At 61.2% G+C, this 16,659-nt stretch overlaps 3 protein-coding genes across 5 annotated transcripts; 2 read left to right on the top strand and 1 right to left on the bottom strand.

Moving 5' to 3' along the window:
- The first annotated feature begins 3,453 nt into the window (after positions 1–3,453).
- Positions 3,454–9,242, top strand: EFNA1 (ephrin A1). The gene is made up of 5 exons (XM_043568963.1): positions 3,454–3,666; positions 6,687–6,982; positions 7,929–7,994; positions 8,164–8,214; positions 8,388–9,242. Exons 1-5 carry the CDS (start codon positions 3,575–3,577, stop codon positions 8,498–8,500), a joined length of 618 nt encoding a protein of 205 aa, XP_043424898.1. The 5' UTR covers positions 3,454–3,574; the 3' UTR covers positions 8,501–9,242.
- A 750-nt stretch (positions 9,243–9,992) lies between these two features.
- On the top strand, positions 9,993–12,394 carry SLC50A1 (solute carrier family 50 member 1). Of its 3 annotated transcripts, none has more exons than XM_043568960.1 (6): positions 9,993–10,153; positions 10,453–10,530; positions 10,666–10,789; positions 11,400–11,561; positions 11,802–11,921; positions 12,004–12,394. In XM_043568960.1, exons 1-6 carry the CDS (start codon positions 10,074–10,076, stop codon positions 12,103–12,105), a joined length of 666 nt encoding a protein of 221 aa, XP_043424895.1. In that variant the 5' UTR covers positions 9,993–10,073; the 3' UTR covers positions 12,106–12,394. The 3 variants fall into 3 exon arrangements, with proteins under 3 accessions (XP_043424895.1, XP_043424897.1, XP_043424896.1); XM_043568961.1 differs by having other exon boundaries at positions 9,999–10,138; XM_043568962.1 differs by lacking the exon at positions 11,400–11,561 and having other exon boundaries at positions 9,995–10,153.
- Positions 12,395–12,825: 431 nt separating this feature from the next.
- Positions 12,826–13,454, bottom strand: DPM3 (dolichyl-phosphate mannosyltransferase subunit 3, regulatory). The gene is made up of 2 exons (XM_043568965.1): positions 13,358–13,454; positions 12,826–13,175 (listed from the first exon to the last, which is right to left on the bottom strand). The coding sequence occupies exon 2, from the start codon at positions 13,168–13,170 to the stop codon at positions 12,892–12,894; it is 279 nt and encodes a 92-aa protein (XP_043424900.1). The 5' UTR covers positions 13,171–13,175; positions 13,358–13,454; the 3' UTR covers positions 12,826–12,891.
- Between the last annotated feature and the right edge of the window lie 3,205 nt (positions 13,455–16,659).

Genomic DNA, 16,659 nt, shown 5'->3' with positions numbered 1-16,659 from the left:
TGAGGAGTGCTTGAGTGTGTGCGTGTGGATGCTGTTATTTATTTCTGCATCTCTGCATTCTGAGAGACACTTACGCTGCCATTAAAAATGCTGTTTACAAAGAGTATAAGATGGAAGTTAAAAGGCAAAAAGAAGGACACAGCAGAAATGAGTCATACTTATCACACTAGCTAACAGCAAGCAAACAAAATCTCAAGCAAAAGGCTGGCAGGCAAGGGACAAAGGTGTCAGCCCAGGGGCGGCTGGCAGGCCCCACCCCTCTGTACTTCTGTTCTCTATTTTTCAACTTTTGAAAAACTGCTCACGTCACTAATAAAGTGGGAAATATACGTTGTATTCTCCAAAAGAACACAGAGCAGAGGCTGCTCTGGGCCCAGGACTCACCAGGGAACCCCCTCCCACCTCACCCCATTGCCCAGAGATGCCCTCAGGGGCTGCTGGGGTTAGACAGTGCCCCAGGACACTGGCCCTGGCCTTCCCCACCTCCAACCGCAGGGCGCTGGGCAAGGGAGTGGCAATCACTCTCTGCCTGGTCCAGATGGGGAGACTGGTGCCCGCAGGAGGGCAGCGCCCCGCCCTCACAGGTGGATAGCACGTCTCCCACAGGCCAGGCTCTCCTAGGGCACTCGGAAGGCTAACCCTGTCCCTCGGGAATTCCCACAAAGGACTCACTAGGGGAATTTCCCAGACAGGCAGACAGACAGCCAGCCACCTCAGACAGCTCCCGCCACTGAGCCCAGATGTTTGCCTGGGGGTGGCGGTGCCGAGAGCCAACACAGACGGATAAGTCAGCGGTGAGAGGTAGTCCAAAGCAGGAGCCCAGAGGAGCGCCGCCTGGGCAGGCTGGGGCTGGGACCGGGAGGGGACCGGAGGAAGCCGAGTCTCAGAGCGGAAGTGCCCGGTGTGGTCTGCGTCTGGATCGCACGGTGCCTGCAGCCCCCCTCTCGGTCCAGCAGGCGTCGCCGCGGCTCTAGGGGTGGCGGGGCGGGCGAGGGGCGCGGCGCGGCGGGACTGCCGCCTGGGCCACAGCACCCACAGCAAACTAGCCAGCTTGTACGAACGGTGGCTCGTCTGTATCCCCTACTGGTCCGGGGGCTTCCCGAGGGCAGGGGTTCTGTCTTAGCCCCACCGTCACCCTCGGTGCCCATAACAACGCCCGGCCCCTGAGCGCCCCTCCAGGTCTGACAAGCGACCCCCTACGCACAATACATGGATCGAACAGTGCAGGGACCACAACCTGGAGTGGGAATGTTGGGGACAGCGCCGAGCCGGGAAGGCCCCCCGCCCTTCTCCAGCCGGCTCGCCCCCGCCCCGCCCCAGCCCTAGACGCGCGCAGAGCGCGAACGGACGTGGCCCCGCCGGGCTGGGCTGAGCTCGCCCGAACCTGCCCGGCCGGGCGGCGCGGCGCAGGGACCCCACACGTTCCCGGCCCGGCCCCGGCGGTGGGCAACCTGGGCCACCGTCTCTGCAGAGCCGCCGCCCCTCCCCCTCCCCGGGCTGCTTTTCAGAGCGGGGAGTCCGCAGAAGGGCCGCATCTCCCGTGGCGGGGACTCCCCTCCCTCCGCACACACGTAGTGACTGTGTGCCACGTGTGCCGGGTGCCCGGCGAGGCGCTGCCGACGCCGCGGGGGACTGGCAAAGCCCGCGCTCGAGGAGCTGCGGTGCTCGGGGGCACCGGGCAGGGGCCGCCTGCCCTCGCCGGGGGCACGCGGGAGGCCCACACCCAGGGCTCCTCCCAGGGGTCCTCCCAGGTGAGCCAAGTGCGCGGGAGGCGCCGCCGGGGGGCCGGCGGGCGGGCGGGTGGACTTCGGCCCCGCAGCAGCGACGCGCTGCACGTCTGCAGCCGCGGGGCTGGGCCGCCGCCCGGGGCGGGGGCGGGGCGTACGCAGAGCCACGCGGCTATGCTCGCGAAGTGTTTACGGTCCGCGCGGGGGGTCTCGCCTCCCGCCGCCTGCGGCCGTCGGGGCGGGGGAACGGGGTGGGGGTGGGGGTGGGAGGAGGAGGCGGGCCCGGCTCTCCCCGCCCCAGGCTCCTCCCCGGCGGGGCCAGCGCCGGACTGGCCGCGGCGTCCCGGCCCCGCGTAATTACAGGCGCTGTCTCCAGGCCCGGCCGTAAAAGAAGAGGCTGAAACGGCCTCAGAACCCGGGAGCTGCGTCCGAGCCGGCCGGGAGCCGGCTTCCCGCGACGCGCGGCGGCGGGGACGGGCCGGCCGGGGAGGCGCACACGCTCGCAACGCCAGCCGCGCGCGCACACAGCCCCGCAGTCACACGCGGGAGCCGCCAAAGGCGCGCAGGCACGCAGCGTCGGGTCCCCCGCCCCGGACGCGCACTCGAGCCTCAGCAAACACCTGCCCGCCCTGGCGCCAGCCCTGCTCCGGCCGGCGGCAGATCCCGGCGGGGACAAGGGCCCCGGGGGGCCGAGTCCGGCGGGGCCGGGCGCCGGGCGAGGGGGAGGGGCCCGCCGTGCAAGCCCCCGCCCCTCCCCACGGCCGCCTCTCTTCACACGCGGTTCACTAACACTTGCACACTCACGCCGGAGCTGCACACACGGCTGCGGAGCTACCCACAGATGCCTTCACACTCGCGCGCCATCACACGTATTGACGCGCGCCAGATGCACATGCGGGCTTGCGGTTTGTCACACTTTGGGAATGCCCAGATTCTCACAGTCCGTATCCAAAGCCCGTTCGCACGGCACACATGTGTGTTGGCGCACACGCGCGCGCGCGCACTCACGAACACGTCAGTAGTGCCCTTTGGCCAACTAGAAACAAGAGAGGGCGCCCCTGGGACCCAGGAGCCCGGGTGTCCCTCCCTGTCACTGGCGGAGATGGGCAGGGGCGCCCTTGGCCCCAGGCGCACACGTTACACACCCGATCACACAGGGTCGCACTTTATTCCCGGCATCTAGGCGATGACACCATCTCGCGAACAAAGACAACATTGACAAACCCAACAAAAACAAACAGCCGCGTGTGTAGGGAGGAGCAGCCGAGCGCGGAGTCCGGGAAAGGCGGGTGGGAGGAGAGTGGGATCGCGGGCGCCCGAGCCTGGGTGTGCTGGGCTCGAGGAAGGCGCGGGCCCTGTCCGCGACCTCGCGCCCCGCAGGACCCGCGCGCGGCGCAGCCCGACCGGGTCCCGCGCCGCGCGCTCGCAGTCCTGCACGTGCCGTGGGAGCCCTTCTCCCGCGCGCTACCGAGCGCCCCGCACGGCCCGCGGGCCCGCACGCACACCCACAGGCGAGCGGACTCGCGGCACACGGCACCTTCGTCGCGGCCGAGGCAGGAGTCCCGCTCCGCTCCCCTGCCCTCCCCTCCCCTCCCCTCCCCTCCCCTCCCCTCCCCTCCCCTCCTCCACCTCCCAGCCCCCAAGCCCCGGGGCAGCCGCGCGCCGGGCGGGGCGGGGCGGGGGCGGGGGCGGGGCGGGGTGGCGGGCGGCGCCGGCCCAAAAGGCGGAGTCGCCGGGCGGAGGGGCCAGAGCTGTGCGCGGTGCCGACTGCGCCGCCGAGACAGCCCGCGGGAACCCGGACCCCGAGGAGCCCCTCGTCCTCGCCCGGCCTGGCCAGGCCCCCAGCTATGGAGTTCCTCTGGGCCCCGCTCTTGGGCCTGTGCTGCAGTCTGGCCGCTGCTGACCGCCACACCGTCTTCTGGAACAGTTCAAACCCCAAGTAAGCCCCGAGTCTCCGCCCGGCAGCCCGGGCGCCCGGCTGGCACTGCCCACCCCCACCCCCACCGTGGCCCGGTTAACTGCCCCGGCCAGCCCCTGACCTGAGTCTTGGGGCCGTGACCAGAGGCGGGAGGGATCCCGTGGAGTTTCTTCCCCTCGCTTCTCCCCGGTAACTGGGACATAACTAGGAGTACCCCAGCCCTGGGCAGGAGCCTGCCTGCCAGTTACTTGCACTGGGTTCTCTCTGCCCTTCCTTTCCACCCCCCCTGGCCCCCTGTTAACTCTGAAGTGAGGGACCCTTGCTGAACACTTCCTGCCTCCAGCCTGGACCACCCTCCCTGGCGCCGACGGCTCTCGTTCTAGGCCCTTCCACGACAAAAGCCTCTGTGCCTCTTGTCGCTTGGACGTCTGCCCACACAGATAGGTGCCTGATGTGACATGGGGAGTAAGCAGAATGTTCACCGTAATCCTGGAAGGACCCCTCAGGAGGGGCCTGGCCTTCTGGCTTCAAGCTTGTGCACTCCGTATTTAGGATGACCCTGGAAAGCTCCCCTCCACACACAAGGGAACCTTTGAGGTGGCATGAGTGGGGCGCATGCCTTGTGTAGTAGGCTGAGGGAGTCACCTGTTTATGAGATTAAGAGATGGGAGGAGGGAGGTCATGGGAAAGGTTCAGAAGGAATGGAAGGGGTTAAAAGGGTTACTTGGGGCTCTGGGCAGGAAGGAGTTAACTCATCCTGGGCAGGTTTAGGGCTAGGAGGCAAATGGCCCTGGGAGGGAGAAGCCCTATTGGACCCTTTGTTCTTGCCCTTGAGTTTTCTGAAGTTACGGGAACAATATTTGTGGGAAAACACAAGAGGTGGGTAGGGCGGAGCAGGGGGAGGAGGGCTGGGCAGCTCCGGTCAGGATAAACGCTCAGCTTGGCCACCCCCAGCCCTTGCATGCCCGCCCCCCACTCCGCTTGAGAAATCCGTGGTGCCAGCTTCCTCTGACCCTGTGGCAGTGCTGCCTGGTGGGGGGTCTGGAGGCTGTGGCTTGTGGGGCAGGAGGGAACTGCCAGCTGCTGCCAAGCCCAGGAGGCAATGCCCTCTTGCCCTTCGGCATCAGGGGCAGCCCTAATGTCGGCCCTCCCCACCGGCTGCTGCTCCCACCTGCCTGCTCTGTACTTCCTTGACCCAGTCTCGCCCTAGTGGGAGAGAGCAAAGTCCCTGTTTATGCCCATGCCAGGTGTTGGCTGAAGGAGGAGGAGGGGACAGGAAGCCATGAGTAGGGAGGGGGGGACCCTGGCCTTTTCCGTTCCCAAGCTCCCAGGTTTCCTCTCTTTCAGGAAGGAGCCTCTTCCTTGCCCCCCCTCCCCGCCTTCCCTGACGCCGCTTGCCCCCCTTTCCCAGACGGAGAGCCAGAGTCGAAGGAGTGCTAAGTGGAACAGATTGGACCCCCAGGAGGGGGATAATGGGTGCCCCCACCAAGCACAGCTTCTGCCCTGTCCATCTGGCCACACACACACACACACACACACACACCCTCCCATACCCAGGACTAAAGAGAAACCAGCCAGAGTGGAGTGCACAGGGGCCGAGCCAGGCCCGGCTCGGCTCGCAGGCACAGACGAGGTGGCCCTGAGCTGGGTGGGTGTGGGGCTGGCTTGGGTGACTCAGGGCGGTGGGCCGGAGCGGGATCTCCAGGCCCCGGGCGGGAGGGCGGGGCTGCTGCGAGCCGGGCGCTGGGCTCCTGGGCGCTGGAGGGGCCGGCGCCGGCTTCCCGGGCCTGGAGGACTGTGCCCGGGGCAAGCCCTGGCCCTGAGGTCCTGGGGGCCGGCCGCCTCTGACCAGGTAGATTTTCACAGGTTCTCAGGAGTGCTGGGGCGGGTGGCGGAGGTGGAAGAGGAATGAGTCAGTGCCCGTCACGGGAATGGGGGAAAGACGCCAGGCCCAGAGCTGAAATACCTGTTCTGAAATGGCTTCTATGTTTATCTCTCCAGAGAGGAATTTTAAAAGCCTCTCCCTCACTGGCGCTCTCCTCCTCCCCCTCCCCGGTGGGGGAGGGGCCCGGGTGCTCGCCGCCCCCAGGCCGGGCCTCCGAGGGCGCCCGCCGACCGGGCAGGGGGTGCCACCCCCACCCCCACCCCGACCAGGCCGCTCGGCCCAGCTCTTGCCCCTCCCCCACCCGTGCCGGGGCCCGGGTTTGAAGCGGGTTGGCGGCCGGCCGCGCCGGGGGAATCCGGAGGGGCCGACCGGCTGGGGGGGGTGGGGGGCGGGTGGGAGGCCCCTCCCCCGCCCGGACCCCTCCCCGCGGCGCCTGGAGCCAGGTGTCTGGGGCCGGAGGGCGGAGCCGGGCCGGAGCCGCAGGGGCCCCGGGGAGGGCGCTGGCCGCACCTGGGGCGGCCTCCGCCGGGCCGAGAGCCCCAGCGTTTCTGGAGCTCCTTCCGCGGAGGTGCGAGCGTGTCTTTGGCGATGGACGGGGAGGCCTGGGATGCTTTGGGAGGAGCGGACAAGGAGGCGCTAGAGTGGCGGATCCGGGAGTGTGTGCCGGCCTGGTGTGCCGGGGGCGGAAGTGAAGCCGACGAGTGTGAACGCGCCCCGGGGGCACGGGCGAGGGCGCGGGCGGCCCCGCCGCAGCTGTGCTGGGGCTGAGCGCGGCTCTCCGGTTGGGAGGGCGTCGCGGGCTGGGTCCCAGGCGGGGCTGGAGAAGAGCAGCCGGGAGCACAGATTTGGGGAAGTGGTGAGTGAGCTAAGGACACACTCAGAAGCCCTTCCTTGGGCAAACCCCCGGGGGTTACGGGAAGCGGTCGGGCACCTGAAGGATGCCAGGCGGATGCAATTTAGAGGACGGACGCAGTGAGGGGGGTGGCACGTTCGAAGGTGGTGAGAAGACACTGGAGAGGTCAAGGGCAGAAAATACTGGGAGTTGAGGCTGTTCAGAAATCTCCGTGGGGGGCCAGGTAGACCCTGGCAGGCCCGCGGCTCTGTCCTGGAGCCTGGCCTCTGAGTGACCGTCTGTTGCCTCCCGCTCCGGGAACAGGTTCCGGAGCGAGGACTACACAGTACACGTCCGGCTCAATGACTACCTGGACATCATCTGCCCGCATTACGAGGACGACACCGTGGCGGCCGCCGCCATGGAGCGGTACACCCTGTATCTGGTGGAGCGTGAGCAGTACCAGCTGTGCCAACCCCAGTCCAGGGACCAGGTCCGCTGGCAGTGCAACCAGCCGAGCGCCAGGCACGGCCCGGAGAAGCTGTCGGAGAAGTTCCAGCGCTTCACGCCCTTCACCCTGGGCAAGGAGTTCAAAGAGGGACACAGCTACTACTACATCTGTGAGTCCCCCGGGCGCGCGCACGGGCCACACAGGGACGCAGCGGGTGTGACGCACGTGCTCAGTACGAAGCCACACACGGCCCTTCCGATCCTGACTTGTTTTAATCCACTCACGTTACACACGTGGTATGAGCTTCTGTGTACTGGGCACTCTGCCTGGCACCGCAGGCACAGAGATCAATAAAACGCTGCAGGGTCCCTGTAGCCCGGAAAGCTAGAAAGCAACACACATAGGTGAACGGACCGTTAGAACGATGTGGTATGAAGATATGGGCACAGGGGCCTTGGGAAAACGACCTGGGTGCCTGCCAGGCTCAGGAGACTCAGAGAAGGGTTCCTGGGGATGAGGACCCAAGAGCTTAGGACAAGCCGAGGAGTTGGCCGGGCACGAGGGGACATGTGCAATGGGTGCAGGACATCTTCAGGGGACGCCATATGGTCGAGTCTGAAGTAGGAGGGACACTGCGCGTGGGGAGAGGTCAGCTTGGAGGGGCGGAGGGGACGGGGCACACACCACATGTCACGGCGGCCCAGGAAGTGCTAAGGAGTTTGGACTCTGCCGAAGGCGCTGGTGGATTCAGGAGTTAGAAAATCAGCTGTGTGTAGAATGGATCCAGGCCTCGCCTTGTCACTGGGGCCTGGACAGGGAGAATACCAGGCAGGGGAGCATATCGTGACGGCCTCGGCCAACTCCAGGCTGGGAGCAGTGAGGGAAAGGCCGTGCTCCTTTCAGCACCGCCTCCAAAACCAAGGGTCATCCCGGACAATGGGAGGTTGAGCAGGAAGCAGGAAGCGGGCAAAGGAAGGAAGGTGGGAATGAAAGATGAGTGGGAAGCGAGGGGCTCGAATGAGCGGGGCCGGGGAAAAAAGAGGCGGAGAAGTTTGCACTTGTGATTTCTTCCAACAGAGGTTCCTCCCTTAACACTCTGTGGGTTTATCTTGCAGCCAAACCCATCCACCACCAGGAAGACCAGTGCTTGAGGTTGAAGGTGATCGTCAGTGGCAAAATCAGTGAGTGTCAGAGCCCTGTGGGCCTCCTTCCCGCACCTCTTTGCTGATCCTGGGCTAGTGAGCCGGGATGGCAGGGAAGTGCCACCAACGGCCCAGCCTGCCGCCGCCCGTGAGCCCCGCCCCCCCACCCCGGCATGGCACCTGACCCACTACGATCCTTGCCTTTCAGCTCCCAGTCCTCAGGCCCATGTCAATCCACAGGAAAAGAGACTTCCAGCAGGTAAGTAGCCAGAGAAAATTGGGCCTGGGGCACAGAGGGGGTCTGCTTAAAGAGGTTGGGTACAGGACGTGGCTTCCTTGCCAGGCAGGGACTGGGGAAACCGTGCTGAGCTGAGGGCCAGAGCCAGCAGTAGGGCCACTCACCTTGGGGGCTTCCGCCCTCTCATCTTGCAGATGACCCAGAGGTACAGGTCCTACACAGCATCGGGCACAGCGCTGCCCCCCGCCTCTTCCCACTTGCCTGGGCTGTGCTGCTTCTGCCGCTCCTGCTGCTGCAAACCCCATGAAGACATAGGCCACACCTGGCCTGAGGATTTAGAACTGGGCCGAGGAGGCAGGATGGGCACCCTCACCTGTTCGGGGACCCCTCCCACGGCCCCAGTCCTCCTGGGAACCATTCCCACCACATGCACAAGCTGCCTTCCAGCAGCCTCAAAACGGGTATCAAGAGTTTCAACCCAAAGGGGGTCGGCAAGCCTGGTAGTGCCATCACTGCCTCCACCTCGAGGGATGGACAGGGGAGTGGGGATAGGCCTTCCCCCACCATTTCTGCCCTTAAGCCAAAGGAACAAGCTGTGCAGGATGTGGCCTCTTGAGAAGGCCGAGCTGGAGGGAGCCTGCGGTCATACGGATGGACACTGAGCTTGGCAAAGATGCTCCTCCAGAGAGAGCCAGGATGCCCAGAGGCACTGGCTGCAGGAGGAGTGTGAGACAGTTTCATGCCTGGGAACCAGAGACGGGAGAGGCAGCGCGCTTGGGCTGATCCAGCATCTCCCCAAGACTTCCGGAAGTCTTTGGAGCTGCCGGGGAGAGGGCTGCAGCCAAGCACTGCGTCCCGTCCTCTCCCATCTGAGGGTAGCACTCCGCAGAGCTGTGCCAGCAGGGGGGCTGTGCCAACCTGTGTCTAGAGTTTAGGTGTAGGGGCAGGGCCCACGTGGACAGGATCTGTATATAAACTTGATGTGTGTCTGTGATTTCTACAACTGGACTTTTTTTTATACAAATAATAAAACAACGTGTTTATTTGGACATACTTCTCTGCTCCTCCATCCTAACTTAGGACCCCCCTACCATCACCAGAGGCTGGGGTGCTTCCCCGTCTGAGGATTTTCTGGGGCTCCGGGCTGCACCCCACTCTGGAAGTTCTTCCCATCCCCTGCCCCCTCGCGCTCCCGAGGCTCTGGGGTTTGGCGGGAACCGTGCGGGTGCTGGTGCAGGTGGGTGCTCGGGGGAACGCGGCCTGGGCGCACAGCCCAGCACAGCCCAAGCAGCGGGGCGTGGGAGGCCGCAGGAAAGTTCCTGTGGGTTGGCCTAGGGGGTCAGTGACGGGCGCTTGGGCGGGTGGGCCACATCACGCAAGGTTGGCCGTGTGGCTGAAGGCGGAGGGCACCTGACAGACCGGTGATTCCTGGCAAGCCCACTCATGGAGGGGAGACCCTGGGAAGAGGCTTCAACAAAGGGGGAAACCTCTCAAGCCCTGGGCAGGTGCGGTTGTGAGCCGGAGCTCCGGGCGGGAAGGGCCCAGAAGCTTTGATTTGAGGTCGGCCACGTCGGCAAGAGGGTGGAGGCTGGGGTCCGGGCGGGCCGAGGGGCAGGCCGAGCGCGACCGGCGGGACCCGCCGTCACCCGCGTGACCCGGAGGACGGCTTCCGAGCAGGCCAGCAGGGGCGGGGCCTGGCCCTCGGGGGGCGGGGCCCAGTTCCGGCGCGCCGCTGGAGCGGGCGGGGCTGCCGACCCACTTCCGGCGCACGGCGCCGCGCGAGGGCGGGGCCTCGGGGGCAGGGGCGGGGCTCCGCGGCGCGGGCTGCCGGCCCAGCTAGTTGACGGTCGCGCGGGGCTCAGGATCCGACCCAGGGGGAGATGGAGGCGGGCGGCGTCGCCGACTCGCTCCTTTCCGGAGCTTGCGTGCTCTTCACCCTCATCATGTACTCCACCGGCCTGTGAGAGCGCGGCCGGGCTAGGCTGGGGCAGGACCTGGAAGACAGGAAGGGACAGAGAGGGGACAGAGACGTGGCTGCAGCCCCAAGCTGCGTCCGAAACCCGGGTCAAAGTGGATTCGGGTTGAGGGATCCGGGGCCCAAGGGCGAGGCTGGGCACTTGAGGGAGAGTCCAGAGAGCTGAGGGTGGGGCCGGGACCTGCAGTGGTCCGGGGACGACAGGCATCGGGGGGGTCTAGATTCCCCAGCAGGCTGCTTCTCCCTTCCCGTCTCTCACCCCTGCTTTCGGGGCCCCGTTACAGCTCGGACCTCAGGCACATGCGGATGACCCGGAGCGTGGACAGTGTCCAGTTCCTGCCCTTTCTCACCACGGACATCAAGTGAGAGGGGCGACGTTTGCGGCGGGAAAGGCTGTCTGAGGGAGGGGGAGGGGGAGGAAGAACGTTGTAGGGGCCCCTGGGGTCCCCCTCCCATCCTCACCTCCGTGGGGAATGGCCCTCCTGTCCACCCTGCAGCAACCTGAGCTGGCTGAGTTACGGGGCCTTGAAGGGTGACGGGACCCTAATCTTCGTCAACGCCACGGGCGCTGTGCTTCAGACCCTGTATATCTCGGTGTATCTGCACTACTGCCCTCGGAAGGTAGAGGCCCTCCCCTGGACCCACCTCTCTGCTGCACGCCCTGCCTTGCTGGCAGGGTAAACACTGCTTCCTAGAAGATTATGACAGGCTGGCACTGCCACCTTTTCCTGGAAGGCTCCTCCAGGCTTGAAGTCCTCCGTGAGGCCCAGCCTGAGACTCACACACTGAGCAGCACCCCCTCCTCCACCGCGGCCCCATTTCTGGCAAACTGGTGTTTCTGCCTAGCCTGATGGTGACTTGCTGCCCAACACACTGAGGGGAAGGGGCGTTATCTCTGATAGTTCCTTGAGAGCCAGGGCCAGTGGCTGAGAAATGGGTTGATTAGCTCTCCCTCCCCAACTCACACCAACATGTATTAAGTTCCCACTGTGTGTACCAAGATCACACACAAAAGATACCTTCTCCTATAGAAACCACTGGTGATGTGGGTGGATCAGACATGTGTTCAGCACTGGTGGGGAAAGGGCTGTGACAGGTGCAATACTGGAGGCCGGGATGAAGGTCGGCTCCCCCACGGGAGCCTCGCAGAGAGCAGGATGGACCCATTCCAGCAGGGGAGTCAGAGAAGCTCCTGGAACAGCTAGCCATAAGGCTGCTCTCTCCCCTGCAGCGTCCCATGCTCCTTCAGACCGCAACCCTGCTGGGGGTCCTTGTCCTGGGTTTCGGCTACTTTTGGCTCCTGGTGCCCAGCCCGGAGGCCCGGCTTCAGCAGCTGGGTCTCTTCTGCAGTACCTTCACCATCAGTATGTACCTGTCACCACTGGCCGACTTGGTGAGTGGGGGCTGTCCGGGGAAGTGGGGGACCTAAGACCGTAACTTACACTCCAAAGGAAGGGAAGACCCAAACCCTGGAAGACAGGGCAGTAGAGGTAGGTGAGTGGGAGGCAGGAGGCAAAGGTTAGGTAACGGAGATTAGAGAGGATGTTTGACCTTTCTCCTGAGGAAATCCTTAGACAAGTAGGAGCTTTGCTGTGTGCCTGGGACAGGAGTGTCTTTTATCCTTTTTCCGAAGGCCAAGGTCATTCAGACTAAATCAACCCAACGCCTCTCCTTCTCACTCACCATTGCCACCCTCCTCACCTCTGCCTCCTGGACCCTCTATGGGTTTCAGCTACGTGACCCCTACATCATGGTAAGCAGAACCGAGAGGGACGGGTGACAGGTGTGCCGGGGGGAAAACCCGCTCCTCTGCTCACAGCAACTTGCGGTCTCAGGTGCCCAACGTGCCGGGGATCCTCACCAGCTTCATTCGCTTCTGGCTTTTCTGGAAGTACTCCCAGGGGCAAGACAGGAACTATCCGCTCCTGCAAACCTGACGCAGTTCGCCTGACCACTGGGCACCTTAATGCCAACTTGCCACCAAAGACAGTTCCTTGACTCAGCTGCTTCTGCTGACCAGCTCCATGAGTGCAGGAGGTTGCGGGAAAGAAAAGGACAACTGTGAGAATTAAGGGGCCAAAGAAAGTGTTTTGCTTGGAATACTAGCTGGGACTTGGGAGATGAATCACTTATTTTTTACAGATTATATTTTTTAATTGTGGAGGTTGGGGTGCAATCTTTAGAATGTGCCTTAAAATAAATCGTTCGCTACCCCTGCCCATCAAAGCTGAGTCTCTATTTGGTGATTCTCAACCTGCCTGGTTGGTGACGGTAGAGACACGGTGCTTGATCCACAGCTGTTCTTGGACTGGTAGGGCTGGCTCAGAAGAGGTATTTGAAGGAACCCCGAAGTTGGAAAGACCTAGGAAGACCTTCAAAGAACACAGCTTGGATGCTATGAAGAACAGAAATCAGACTTCAGGAAGTACTTCCTGACATGGCCAACAAGGTCGAAAGGACCAAGAGAGTGAAATGGCGTGTCCTTCCTGAGAGATCTTTCGGTCTGTGCCTCCTTTGGAGCAAAAAGGAGGACCTCAAGCAAGGATGCGAAGATGAAGCTGAGACGACCTCAGGACGGTGGCTCGCCTGACTGTCCCTCCTCCACAGCCGGTGCACAGAGTCCCCAGCCCCACCGTCCACACTCAAACTAAACCGAGTTAGAAAATAAGCTCTTTAATGGGCGACGGGAGGAAAGGCTGTCGGGTGGGAATGGGGTTAGGGTGTCAGAAGCGCATCCCCCTGCGGGCTAAGTCGGCTCGCGCCTCCTGGATCTGGCTCTGCAGCTCGCGGGCGGCGTCCTCGCAGTCGTGAAAAGTGGCCACGCGATAGCCCACAGTGCCCAGGGCGTAGCAGCCGGCGGACACCAGCAGGTAGGCCGGCAGTGGCCACAGGACCTCCCGGCATGCCGACGGCAGCTCCAGGCCCAGGGCTCCCGTGGCCAGCGCCGCCCAGGTGCAGCCCAGGAGCGCCAGTCCCCAAAGCCACTGCGCTAGCTTCGTCATGGGCACTGCGGGAAGAGAAGGCACGGCTCACGCTCCCTCCCGCCCGCCCCGCTCCCCCCCCCCCCGGTCGTCCGAGTCCGAGTCTCCGTCCTCCCCCACCCGCCCTCCGTTCCAGCTGCCGCACGGCCGCTCCGCCGCCGGGACCGTCCGGCTCGCCCCCCGCTTTCGCCCCTCAACCCGCACTCACCTCCGCCCGCTTCTCCCGAACCCGGCGCGGCCCCGACGTCCGCGTCCCGAAGGCCTCTCGGTTCGCGCGGCTTTCTGGGAGTTGTAGTCCCCTAGGCGGTGCCTCCGCGCGGCCTTCTGGGAGTTGTAGTTCTCGCGGCCGCGATTGGGCGCGGCGGCCGCCTGAGCGCAGGGTGAGTTTCGCTGAGCTTCCGACTTTGGACTGTGGCCTGAGTCCGCAGGGGCTTCGGTGCAGCTTCTGTCCCCCAGGACCCCGCTCGAAGCTGGCGTCCTGCTGAGGACACCTTCAAACGTTTGCAAGAAGATGGGAATGTAATCTCGTCCCCCTTAAACTTCTGCACAGAAATCCCATTTATTCACTCATTCTTTCCTTCACTCGAACGTTACCTGATCACCGCGACAGACTTTGGAGAAACAGAGATGTCAAGACACTCGCCCCAGTGCAGATGCATTCGCAACTGACCATGATGCCGTGAGATGGGTGTTAGAACAGAAGTGGTCATAATTTAATGGAGAGACGCAGGGAGCGCCAGTGCAGCTTGGAGCTAGCTAGAGGAAGAGGGGCTCTGGGGCGGGGTGCGGGATGGGGAGGGGTGTCTTTCGGAAAAAAGTGTGCGGACAGGAATTACCTGATGAGTTTAAGGTATTGAGAGAAGGTGAATACATCACATAAAGAGTTTTAGGGATGAATTCATGGTAGGTATATAGAGTAAAAGAAGAGGCGGGCGGTTATCAACATCAGGGGAAAGACTCACAAAGGAAAGAGAATGGATAAGAGCCTGGCCAAGCCCTCTCCGGACAGAACAGTAGCTGAGCAGAGTTAGGGTTATCAGCACGCAGCTGCCAGAGAGCACACACGGGAGGAACTGCGGGCCCCTCATCATACAGGGGCAACAGGGTCATTACAGGATATGGGAAAGGACCGAGTTCAGGTAATATTTAAAGAAGCAGCGTTTCTGATATGTGCGGGCTAAGCGTGAATGTAAGTGATGGAATCAGCAAGCCTGGACCGAGAGGTGGACTGAGTCCACCTGGCGCGAAAAAGGCCCCCCGGAAGCTAAACCGGGAACCGCTGCAGCTTAAAAACCCTATCCCACCACCCCCGGGCGCGACTTCCCTGACTCCTCTCTCTCTCTCTCTCTCTCCCTGAGTCACGGAACCTGGCCCGAGACCTTAGTTCCCAATAAAGCCTTTGCTAAAATTTTTTAGCCTCTGACTCCTATCTTTACCCTGCCCGAAGCCTGACCTTAACAAAGATAACGAATTGTAGAGAATTTCATAAGAGATAACTACATAATTAAGAGAAATGTAGAATTTGTGTCCAGACCCCCAGATCTGAAGCTTTGCACAGAGGTTGGAAATTGAGGCTGCTTCTCTGGGTCAAAGTAATCTGCCAGGCTCAGCGCCCGCCCGCCCCCCCCCCCCCCCCCAGGGCGGGTGTTCCAGTCTCACTGGTTTCAAACTGTAAAGTTCATGACTGAGCCATTTCAGAGAGCAAAATTTCTCAGGCTCATGTCCTTGATGTTAATTAACAAAAGCAGATTTTTACAGATTCGCAGAGTCTTAGTACAGACGTTATATAACTCAGCTGTGAAGACTATTTTCACAGCCCTAATAATGTAAACACTGAATACTGAGTTAAGCAAACATCGGGATATAGTTGAATTGAGAGGGTGGGGGAGGGGAGTGTATTAGAAAGGTCATGAATAAAGAGAACCATATCCTCATCATCCATGGAAGGTGGTCAATTAATTAGATCTAAAATGGAAGAAAAGAAATATTAATATGAGCACATTACTAACAAATAGGAGGTGTACCAAAGGAAGCAGCCAAGAGTCCCAGCAGTGACTTAGAGGGCAGCAGGTAAGGTGAACAGGAGAATAGGCACAGGGGACTGGTATTTTGCATTAAGTGCCTTGTAAAACTAGTTGGCTTTTTAAACTATGCAAATTCCTTTGTTAACGTAAACAATTAAGACAAAATAAAAACACTTTTACCAACTTGCTGTATGCACTTCAAAGCCACACCCCACCTGCTTCCCAATTTCACCCAAAATCCTACTGGTCACTCACTCAAGACCTCACTAGTCGCAGTGACTTCCGGCACAGTCCAGGGGCTGGGCATCAGCAATGTAGATCCAGAAATTCTGTTTGTTCACCCACGGGAGACCTGGCCCTGAAAGATTGCCACTCCCCACAACAGTTTTTGGGGAAAGATAGGGCTTGTCCTACGACACATAAAGACAGATAACAAATTATAATATCATAATGATCATCGGCAGCAGAATAAAAATTCATCGAAGGGCTATTACATGGCCTGCCCTGTGGGACATTGTTATATTTAATTTTCACAGCGGCAGTAGGTACTTTTACACCCCCAAGTTTAAATGAGGAAACTAGAACAGACAGATGGTAAATGGTAAGTAACTTGCCCAAGGTCCTGAAAATAGCGAGTGGCAGAGCTGTGCCATCGGACTCAAAGCTGTGCGCTTCGTGCTTTCACCTTCCTGGTTACTGGTACAGGAAGGGACAGAGAGGGATCACCGTGGCAGCTGACAGTCACTGATTGATTGCCTTCAGGCACTGTAATGAGTACTTTACGGGCGTTATCTCGTTCAATCTTCCTGGTCACCGTACGCAGCAGGTGCTGGTATTATCTCCATTTCACAGATGAGGAAACCGAGGCAAAACCCACATAATCTGACTTCAGAGCTTGGAAACTCTGCCACTGCAATATAACACTTCTCTCCCTAGACCAATGGAAGGAAATAAAAAGTGAAGAAATACATAAAAAAGATACCAATTTAGGGGCGCCTGGGTGGCTCAGTCGGTTAAGCGTCTGACTCTTGATGTCAGCTCAGGTCACAATCTCACGGGTTTGAGACCCGCATCGGGCTCTGTGCTGACAGTGCTGAGCCTGCTTGGGATTCTCTCTCTCCCTCTTTCTCTGCCCCTCCCCCTCCTCTCAAAAAAATAAAAATAAGAAACATGTATGCCAATTTAGCATGGGATAAACACAGCAATTCAAGCAAGCGAGGGAGAGGGACAGGTTGAGAACCATTTGCAAAGTACATTGTTAGATTTCAACCTCATACCTTACCCCAAAATCAATTCCCAGTGCATTAAAAAAAAAAAAAGTGACCAATGGAAACCCTAAATGTGCACAAGAAAATGTGCGTACATATTTCTCTGTGTTTAATTCAAGTTTCACGCCCTCTAGGGTTGCATGTTTAGCCCCTGTGCTCCTGCTCTGAGTGCCCAGAGTCTGACCGGTGACACTGGCCATGTCTTTATTTCCCTGCAT

This window comes from Prionailurus bengalensis, chromosome E4, assembly GCF_016509475.1.
Source record: "Prionailurus bengalensis isolate Pbe53 chromosome E4, Fcat_Pben_1.1_paternal_pri, whole genome shotgun sequence".
In the NCBI taxonomy this organism is placed as follows: domain Eukaryota; kingdom Metazoa; phylum Chordata; class Mammalia; order Carnivora; family Felidae; genus Prionailurus; species Prionailurus bengalensis.
Note: the sequence above shows the minus strand (reverse complement) of the source record. Positions and strands in the feature narration are given on the sequence as shown.

What these genes read in the sequence shown, in the direction of transcription:
- DPM3 (XM_043568965.1), bottom strand. Translation starts at nt 13,170, where the DNA reads ATGACGAAGCTAGCGCAGTGGCTTTGGGGACTGGCGCTCCTGGGCTGC.
- EFNA1 (XM_043568963.1), top strand. Translation starts at nt 3,575, where the DNA reads ATGGAGTTCCTCTGGGCCCCGCTCTTGGGCCTGTGCTGCAGTCTGGCC. An exon ending in TGGAACAGTTCAAACCCCAA is followed by an intron (nt 3,667 to 6,686) that starts GTAAGCCCCGAG and finishes CTCCGGGAACAG; the next exon opens with GTTCCGGAGCGAGGACTACA. An exon ending in GATCGTCAGTGGCAAAATCA is followed by an intron (nt 7,995 to 8,163) that starts GTGAGTGTCAGA and finishes CTTGCCTTTCAG; the next exon opens with CTCCCAGTCCTCAGGCCCAT.
- SLC50A1 (XM_043568960.1), top strand. Translation starts at nt 10,074, where the DNA reads ATGGAGGCGGGCGGCGTCGCCGACTCGCTCCTTTCCGGAGCTTGCGTG. An exon ending in ATCATGTACTCCACCGGCCT is followed by an intron (nt 10,154 to 10,452) that starts GTGAGAGCGCGG and finishes GCCCCGTTACAG; the next exon opens with CTCGGACCTCAGGCACATGC. An exon ending in TACGTGACCCCTACATCATG is followed by an intron (nt 11,922 to 12,003) that starts GTAAGCAGAACC and finishes TTGCGGTCTCAG; the next exon opens with GTGCCCAACGTGCCGGGGAT.